Source organism: Aplysia californica, unplaced genomic scaffold (genome assembly GCF_000002075.1).
Source record: "Aplysia californica isolate F4 #8 unplaced genomic scaffold, AplCal3.0 scaffold00191, whole genome shotgun sequence".
NCBI lineage: Eukaryota > Metazoa > Mollusca > Gastropoda > Aplysiida > Aplysiidae > Aplysia > Aplysia californica.
The window spans coordinates 977,740-987,903 of record NW_004797461.1 but is presented as its reverse complement, the minus strand read 5'-3'; the positions used below and the strand labels follow the sequence as shown (position 1 = coordinate 987,903).

Genomic DNA, 10,164 nt, shown 5'->3' with positions numbered 1-10,164 from the left:
GCACGTGAGACATATTGCATTTACTTGGCCCCATGTCCTGTCTTGTGCGTTTGCGTGAGTGCACCTTTAAGTCCAACTTTTGTTACGTCTACTGCCATTGTTGACGACCAAGAAAAAATTTCTCCCTGCGAGATGAATAAAGATTGTCATTGTCATTTTTGCTTGTTATGGTGAATGTTGTTCTTTACAATCTGCCCTACAGCTCCAGAAGTGGTGGGCAAATTTTTTTCATCCTTGTTTTGGAGATTGCCTTTAGGATCGAAACTAGAAAAAGAAAAGCTTAGCCTAGAAAAGTCATATGATAGGGATTAGGAGGCAGAGAAAGGCAGGGGGGTAGAAGAAGGGGAATACACACACACGTACACAAAACGCTAAGTCTAAGCATTCTGTTTTCAGCAGCATCCTGATTTTTCCAAGTATGGAAAACACAGAACATTTAATGATTAATGAAGTGGTAGAAACATATCCCTAATTTGACTTGGCTTAAAAAAAAATTGCAATTGCTTCCCTTCTAAAAGTTGACAAAAATGTGTTTTTTAGTTATGTTGTAAGTGTCTCTAGTTACAGGCTGTAATGGAGGAAAATGGGGGTTTGAGAGAAGTGATGATTTTAATATATTAGGGATGCTGACACTGGAAATTATGATTTTAAAATTGAAAGTGCAATTGAAAGAGCTTGCTGTTAATGATGATATGCGATCCCTATGCAAATTATACTATCATTATTATAATTATTATGACTGTTATTGTTGTTGTTGTTGTTGGTGTAGTTAAATTAAGTCCAAATGTTAGTGAATTAATCTGTCTCTGTTGCAGGGTTGACCACTGGGACCTGGAGAGAGAGAAGATAATTTTCCTGACTGACTACTCCGTCTTTGTGATCAAGTACAATTTCATAAATGAGAAGCTGTACGAGTTCCGACGTATCATGCTGCACATCATCAACTCCATAAACGTCGGAGATTTCAAGTACCCAAATTCGTCAGTGATGCCGTAAGTGGGATGCGTACACATTTCCGTAACCCTACTTTGAGCCCTTGCTACTGGTAGACCGATGGCACATCATCATCATTAATGCCTGTCACCCCTGGCAGGGTATAGGCCACTTACAAGCTCCTTCCATTTATCTCTGTCCTGAGCCATCCTTCCAAGCTCATTCCAAGTGAGCTTCATCTCTCTCATGTCCCTTTCTACGCATCTCCATGTTTCCTGTGGCCTATCCCTGCCTCGTGCTCCTTGTGGGTTCCACTGCAGCGACTGTCTTGTGATGTTTCCGCTGGGCTTTCTTAAGGTGTGTCCCATCCATCGCCACTTTCTTAGTCCTATTTCTACTTCTATCCCTTTGTCCTGTCCTTTCCCACAGCTCTTCATTTCTTATTCTATCCTGCCACTTAATTCTTAGAATACTCCTCATACATCTGTTGATGAAAGTCTGGAATTTATTCAGTACTGTCTTTGTTGTCTACCAAGTTTCGCAGCCGTAGAGGAGCATAGACTTGACGTTGGAGTTAAAGAGTCGAATCTTGGTGCGCAGTGAGATGCTGCTTGCTTTCCGGATTTTTGATAATTGATTGGGTGGCACATGAAACTGCCTATATTCCTAGCCACCGGTACACCGGTGAGCGAGACCTTATTTCCGGCCTGGCCAGCGCGGGACAAAATGCACTCAGAAAACAGTGTTTACTACTCTAGATGTAATTGATTATTTTGAAGATCTGTGTGAATTAGATGCTGGTATTGACGAGGTCTACCCTAAGTGTGATATAAATAGTGATTCTGATGATCTTGTGGATGCAGTGTGATATGGTGATATCTCATCACCATTCATTATACTTCAAATTTTGAATAGGGGAAGGGGAACTCATTGTGACAGCCTATTGCTAGTGTCTTGCAAAGCCATCCACAGTGCTTCAAGATTAATGAGTTTTTGCGCTGTTAGTGGTGTGAAGAGTGAATTTTGGATAAAAGGGAATACTCTTTGGAGGCATGTTTTATAATTTTTTTGGGCTCCACTTATTCAGTATCATAATCATCAAGTTTGATGATTTTTAAACATATATTTTCTACTTTTTCAAGGGTTGAGAAAAATTATATGAAGATCCATTATCCACTGAAATCACATGACATCCAAATGGCTCTGCCATACTTTGAATACCTGTGAATAGCAGAAAATTCAGGAATGTTTCAATGTTGATCTCGAATGGGCACACTCTATCCAATAGGGAAGGGATAAGGGGACCAAAGTATTTTTTACAGCATCAAAAGGATAAGGGGGCCAAGGTAGGTTTGAAACAGAATTGCGCAACACTGGTTTTTTTGTTTAGTTCCACTTTAGATTTTGACTCCTTTTTTTTCTATTTTTAGCTGTGGCTGATAAAATCATCAGATTGAATCAGCTGCCTTTTTTAACTTTTTATGAGATGTTGTTTGCCTGTAGCCTAGACAGTATTGTTTGTAACTGTCAGGTGAAACTGAGACCCAGATTTTGCTCTATTTGGGTTGTTGCTGTTTGGATTATGATGGCTTTATTTTGGGAGGAAAATTCAAACTAATGAACAAAATATCTCTTACTAATGAAGTTGCTGTTTTTCTGATGTTTTGAAATCTATGTAATGGTGCTGGCCACAAAATTGTGACAAGATTTTTAAAAATTTTGGCGAAGTTTCTTGTTCACTTTATTTGCTTCCAAGAAAATTGTTCCCAAATGTTAATGTACCAGTTTGTTCAAGACTAGCGAATCGTAAAGCCCTGTGATCTGTAACTGCACGTGTCAAACAAAAATTTACTTAGAAAGTTTTGAGAGGGTTGTTGTATCTTGACATCCTTTAAAACTAAGGAGTGGGTGGTTGGAGGGTGCCACTGGTTGGTAGGTCCTACTTCTTCACTTTCCCTTCTGTTGTTTCTGTCTGTCTGTCTTACTTTTTCCCAGCACTAAATGACAATTATTGTGTTGATGTTCTTCTCTTTACTCAAACCAACAAACATAAAAATGCGACCAAATTCTTACTGAAAGCAGTGAAAAGCCAAAGTCGTACTGAAACATAATGCGCTATTGTAGGTTTGAAACAGAATCGCCCAACATTTTGTTGGATTTTTGGGTACAGAGCTTCAGTTTAGATTCTGACAACTTTTTCTGATTTTAGCTAAGGCTGATAAAATCATCTGATAGAATCGGTAGCCTTTTTATGGGATGTTGTTTGCCTGTAGTCTGGACTATTATTTGTAACACCCAGGTGAAACTGAGACTCAGACATGGCTTTATTGGGGAAAACATTTGAACTAATGAACAAAATATCTCTTACTAATGAGATTGCTGTTTTTCTGATGTTTTGAAATCCATGTAACGGTGCTGGCCACTAAATTGTGACAAGATTTTAAAAAATTTTCGCAAAGTTTCTTTTGCATACCATAATGACCTTTGTAAGACTAAGGCTAAAATCATACTGATGCGTGTAGTACAGTGTTCATTATAAATTGGTTTACCGTCAGGTTGTAAAAGGATGTAAATGTTTCTATCAAGCATCTATCATCTTTATCTCTCTTCCTCCTTTTTTTGTGTTTGTTAATCTCTTGCAACAACTCAAATCTTTTGAGGCCGTTCCCAAGGGGGGGGGGGGGTATTAACATGTTCTTATGCACAGTAGAATTGTAAATGGGCTGATTTATCAATACTGTGCCGGCACAACATAGGGGAAACGTCTTTTTTTTGCTCTACTTATTTTGTATGTTTGTCCCTCTCTCAATTTCCGTGGTGCCTTGATAGTCGAAGCAGACTTTGTGCTGTTGGGGCTAGAGAGGTGAGCAGAGTAACCCTAGTTCCCCGTTAGGACTTCTCTGTTGACATCCACCCCTTGGCGCTCTATGACCTTATGCAGTTGGGAGCTCAGTGAAACCTTACTGAAACCACTAAAACACCTAATCTTTGGCACGTATATGGCCATATTGTGTTGCAAGTGCCATAAAAACCTGTACCAAAAGCAAAACTAAACTAAAAAAAAATCTCCTCTTGTTCTCCAGGGATCGCGAGCATGTAGGGTGCTCTGGTGTGGTTTGCTCTTCTTTCCTATCATACATATATTGTCCTTATCTTTTCTCCTTTTTTTTTATGTTTGTTACTCACTTGTATCACCTCTAATCTTTGGCACTTGTATAACCTTATTGTGTTGCTAGTGCCATAAAACTCTTACTAAAACTAAAAAAACCTTACTAAAACAACTGAAACATCTAATCTTTGGCATTTATATGACCATAGTGTCTTGCAAGTGCCATGAAACCCTTACTAAAAGTAAAACTAAACTTACAAAAAAATCTCCTCTTGATCTCCAGGGACCGGGAACATGGAGGCATCAAGATCCGGTGGAACCAGGGTCAAGAACTGACCTTTGGACAGAAGTGGAACCCGTGGTGCACGGACATCCCGTGGGTGACCCTGTCCCACCACCCGCTCCTCTACAACCCCAAGGAGAACGAGACAGCCACTTACAACGTGGACGAGTTCTTCGAGTCTCTCGTGGCCGTCATCAGCAAGGTAACTCGTCCGTCATCGTCTTTTGTCATCATTCTCCTAATATCTTTATATAGCTATGTTACTGGTCGTCGTCATCATCATCATCATCAAGTTATTTGGACGAGTGGAGATGCCTCTAGGTATATTGACAATGGAGCCGAAAAAGAGCCTCGCTCTCGCTCAAAGATTTCTTCGTGGAGTCTGCCAGGCCCATTAAGGAAACAAATCATCATCATCCTCATCATCATCATCATTTATCTTATCTTATCTTATCTATATCTTATATTATTTTTATCTTATCTTTAAGGTACTAGTTTTTAGTCTACCTCTTCCTCTTTTGCCTTCTCTTTTTCGCGTGAGAGCAAGATGTTCAAGGCCCTTACGTAGGTTCAAGACCAAGTGTCCCAGAAACAGTATTTGTCCCTTCAATTGTCTTTGTTAGTTACATTTATCACTACAGCAACAGCAGCAACAACAGCTATAACACAATAACAACATCAACAGCAGCCACGACAATCTGACAACAGTAATGTTGCACCTAAAACAATACAACAGCAACATCAACACCTACAACAGTACAACAGTAGCTACAATAATACCACGACAGAAATAACTACCATGGCGTCAACGTTGTTAACTGGTGCGGTACATGTTTGTTTTCCACTAATAAGTCTTCGGTACTGTAAGGGTCAATTATGTATTTTTATTTTTTCATTTTGCTCATATTTCATGTTGGCCATATCTCTCCTTCTTTTCTCTCTATGTTACTCTGTAGTAACACCTAGTACCGCAAAACTCGTACTTAAATAAACAACAACAACACCTCATCCTCCGTCCAGGTTTACACGGAGAAGCGACCGGGCGAGTCTCTGACGGTGGTGGAAGGCCCCATCTTCATCGAGAGCTACGCCAGCCCCGTGGCCGTGGTCTTCAACCAGAGCGGGCTTGGCTTCTTCCGAGACAGGAATGGGGTCAGTTTCTGAGTCCTTGCTGCCTGATTTGTCTGCGATGACTCCCTAAATGTGATCCACGCCTAGATGCCAAGATATGGATGTGGATCTCATTTTCATCTCATGTCGCACGCGTCGTGACAGATGACATTATGCGCTCTCCAATGTGATGCCTTTCTTAATTACCCTTCTTCTGTATTTTCAAGATAGTTTCTATTATTTGCTTAGTGGTTGTTGTTGTTGTTTTTTTTTTCTTACCACACTATAAATCACTGTGTTTTCCAGAAATAGCATTAATGATTCTTAAAAAAACTTTTTATTTGCTTGGTATACGATAGCTTACTTTTAGACCTTAGTTTTGTTGACGATTTATTTGTACTGCTGTAGATGATTTAAAACCCAAGTTTAGACAAACTGTTTTTTCATCTGTTGTATCCCGACATAATATGAATATCAATATGTGCAATGCATTCCACTAGGTTGTTGATTTTTGTCAAGTCACAGTTTTTAGACTGCACTGTGGTAAGTTACACTTTTAAAACATTATTTTGCTCAGAATTGGATGTACAGGGGTCCATGTGTTGTAGCCAAATGGTTGTCCTCACAGCTCATTGACTTCACTGTTGTTCACCTTATGGGGTCTTCATCTGTGCTGTTCTGTCCCTGGACTTTGTCCAGTGTGGTGGACACTAATATGGTCGACTTCTTTTTTTTATTTTTTTTTTAAAATAAAATCAGTCCTGGTCTTGTCCTATTCTGTTTCTGGTGAAGTGTTTGAAGTTACATGAAGACTGATGAAACGCAACGTAATGAAATCTTTGTCTGTGTTGGGTTTCAGGACTGAATCCATCCTGGTAGATGGTCTAGTGTGGTTGACTTCTTTTATCTTTTTTTCAAAATCAGTCTACGTCTTGTTCTATTTCATGAAATGTTGGGTGATGCATGGAAACTAAAACTTAACGTAATTACCTTATGAAATCTTTGTCTGTGTTAGATCACAGGACTTTGTCCAGTCTAGCGGATGCTCTCGTTTGGTCACTTTAAAAAAAATCATCTTGGTCCTGTCCTATTCCGTGAAATGGGGGAAGTTATATGAAGACTAAGTATAACCTAACGTAGATGTTGGTGCAGAATGGAAGCTGGTGTTTTCTTCAAGTGAAAAGGACATTGTATGTCTCTGATTTTGTTGTTCATAGATTGAAATCTCAGTCTGCCCTGGAATTGTTGTTGTTGTTGCGTATTTAGGATGTGACTTGTTGGCTGTCTTTTATAGAGACAGTATTTTTAAGAAGTCTACTGTTGTTGCTTTTTTATTGGAAAAATTCGGTTTATAGCATTTGTTTTTGTTTTTTTTCAGACTTGTTTGGTAAGGTTTTAAAGGAGTTTTGTTAATGGAAGTGGTAGAATAAAGTACAACATGTTTTGCTGTAAAAAAATTTATTCTTTTTTTTTTTTTTTGCTTGTGAGTCCTCTTTTGAGAAACAGGCATTCGATGAACTCTCTCTACTACTTTTGAAAATTTGTGGTCCCATCGTCATTTTAACTTGGCAATAATGTTTTATTGAAGGCTACGGTCTAGCCCCTACTACTCCACTCCTTTAATGGGCTAAGTGTTTTGCCTTTTGAAACTACTTGTTAGCGTCTCGAAGGGAACTGAATTTAATGTACAAGTCTATCTTCCTTCGTACTTGGAGAAATATATAAGGTTTGTACTGTGTCATTCTCTCGGTAAGCATAGCAATATCTTCCTCTGGAAATGCTTCTTCCAGGTAGAGTGTCTGTGTTGAACCATGACTTTTTGGGTGAATAAAAAAAAGATTCTTAGTTGTGCATCCCACAAATTAACCCATTTTAGCCCTGACCTCCTGAGGCTACATTGCCCCTCTGACTGAGCTCCTGAGCGATATATTACTAATGTTAAAGTGATCGTCAGAATTACATTCAATATCCCACTCTTGGTTGTCCTCATCATGACCAGCATCTAATTCCGAAAGATCTTCAAAATAATCAGTTTCGTCCAGTGTAGAAAACACGGTTCCCCACGCCTGATTAGTCCCAGGTGGGCCCTGTTTGGGTATGGGGTTTTACTCACCGCTGTACCGGTGGCTAGGCATACGGGCAGTTATACGCACCACCGGTGTACCAGTGGCGAGGGCTCGAAGGGTTAAGATTTTGTGAGCTGACCATGATCTTGTGATACTTTGTTCATGTTGTTATTGTTGTTGTTGTTGTTATTGTGTCCATGGGGACCATCGAGTGATCCACAATGCCCGTGTGATGTGGCAGGATGGGAAGTGATATGACTAGGTGTGCCTTGTTGTGATGTGATGTGTTGTGAGGGGAAGGGGGGGTTTGGGAGAATGTTCAGTCTTCTGCATTGGGTGATTGGCTGGCTCTCTGGTGTGGTCTGCTTCTTTTTTACTAACAAAATTGTGTTTATCTTTCCTCCTCCTTTTCTTTGAACATCGCTCTCTAGTAATTCCTCTAATCTTTGGCATTTATAAAACATATTTGGGTTTTAAGTGCCATAAATAAAAGCAATAGAATTCTGGTGTCAAAATTTCTCATACACTTGGCATTTGGTAATCGGTTATTGTGGTTGTAGTTTGTAGATCTGTCTCCACTTTATAATAATGATAAAAATAATAATAATAATATTAATAACAGTGTGTAGGTAGTCCTTCGTTGCCGAAGATGACGATGAATCCTACAGCTCATCTGTGGACGCACCTATGGCTGTGCAATCCGATCCTGGATGTACAATGTCTGTTGCAGTGGGGACACTGGAATGTCGTGGTTGGGGTGGTTGAATTACGTCTTCTCTCTCTTCTGATAGTCTGCTTCTAATAATAATAATGATAATAATAGTAAAAATAAAGATAATTTCTACAGTGCCCACTCCCTGGTGGTTTGTAAGAACTTCCCAATAAAATAAGATATTTTTTGTTTCACGCATACTGGTCCATTCATGTACAGCATTTCTTTCAAATACATATATATACACTCGTAATCTGACGAAGAACACATACACAAAAAGACTGTCACTGTGGCTACTAATCACACTATCAGTTGGAAGAAAATTAAACTAGCTACTAAATTAGATTTGAATAAATTTGTTTTTTGACCAGATTTAAATGCGGTCAAAGTTAATAGGCGTCTCTCTTTCATGAGGTGGGAGGGACCCCACACTGAGACAGTAGCTGTTGAAAAAGTCCCGCCTCTCTAATTTTCAAAATTTTACAGGGCACACTTTGTTTGGTTCTCTTCTGTATCTGTGCTTTAGATTTGCAGCTTTTATTGTCCCTTGTTTTTTACCTTTCTCTCATCAACGTTTGTATTTTTAAGACAGAGTGCAATATCCATCTTTGTGTTCTTTGCCGTATTTGTTTTGTTTTTTATTTAATTTACCTTAAATGGTGATGGAGAGAACCTTCTTTGTTGAGAGAGGAATTAATTTCATTTGAGAATCATACCTGAGCATTGATAAATCGGTACAGTAATGATGTTTGATTTTTTTTTCCCCTGGCGGAACCAAGTGCCAATTTGATGTCAGTATTTTTATTAGTAGAGTAGACCAGTGGCTTTTTGCGTTGAACGTTGACCAAGTTATTTGTACTTTTTTTTTGGTATCTGTCCATTAACAATGTGGTATTCTACTCCAGTTTTAAATAGGTGATTTCTGGATTCCTTTGTTTGGTCTTTTTTTTTTTACTTCTTCCTCTGTCTGTGGGGCTTTAATCCTGATCTCTTCTCTCGCTCTTGAACTCCCTCAGGATATGATTATTTTGGGTTTGATCTGAAAGGTGACGGTAATGTCAAATTATATAATGTACCTTGTATTGAGAACATAGCATTGATAGTTTTGTGTGGGTGGTTGGTGGGTGCTCTGATGTGATATGCTCCTTCTGTATTATCAAATATCTATCTCCCTTATTGCTCCTGCTTCTTTTCTTTATAATTTAGTTTCTCGTAACCCATTTAATCTTTGGCACTTAGATGACCTATTTGTGTTGTGAGCACCATAAAACTTTTAATAAAACCAAGTGGGAAAATTGTTTTGAGTGGTCTGGACTAAAAAAAAACCCAGGATTTTAAAAATGTAGTACATGCCTTCTTTCCTATCAGACATCTATCATCCTTTTCTCCCCTCCTTTTTTTTGTGTTTTTACTCTATTGTAACACCTCCTAATCTTAGGCACTTGTAGTACCTTATTGTATTGCAAGTGCCGTAAAACACTTATTACAAAAGCACTTTTGTTGCAAAACTCTTGCTAAAGTAAAATCTAAAAGTGTCATGTGTTGCAAGCTGCTTGCATAATGGAAGAGCCGTCAGTTTTACTGGAGATTCCTTGTGGTATATTGCTGCCTCAGAATTACAAATTTCTATCTGCTCAGTACCTTGTTTTGAAGAATTTGACGTCAAAGATTTTGAGTTTCACGGCATGTCCAGCTTCTTTGAATGCAAAATTCTTTGAGTATGTTGATATCGACTCTGAATAATCTTACGATTTTGATGGAGCAGATAGAACTTTTGGTTTCTGATCTCATGGTCTTAGTAACTCAAAACAGGCCAAAAAAGTCAAATAGAACTTTGTAATTCTGAGGTAGCGACATGTCAAAAAAATATGAGTTTCACTTGGGAGGAAATTTAATACATTAAAGGTACCCTTTCCCTCCCAGCTGGGCCCAACACCCCCCTCCTCCCCCC

General features: G+C 38.9%; 1 protein-coding gene across 1 annotated transcript in view; it reads left to right on the top strand.

The window, feature by feature from the left end:
• Positions 1-8,025, top strand: part of LOC101863900 (tumor protein p63-regulated gene 1-like protein) — a gene marked incomplete in the record, with an annotated part of 11,132 nt that extends 3,107 nt beyond the window's left edge. Inside the window, 3 exon segments of the mRNA XM_013082743.2 lie at positions 816-992; positions 4,326-4,527; positions 5,346-8,025. Coding sequence (XP_012938197.1) covers positions 816-992; positions 4,326-4,527; positions 5,346-5,489 — 523 coding nt within the window.
• Positions 8,026-10,164: the final 2,139 nt, after the last annotated feature.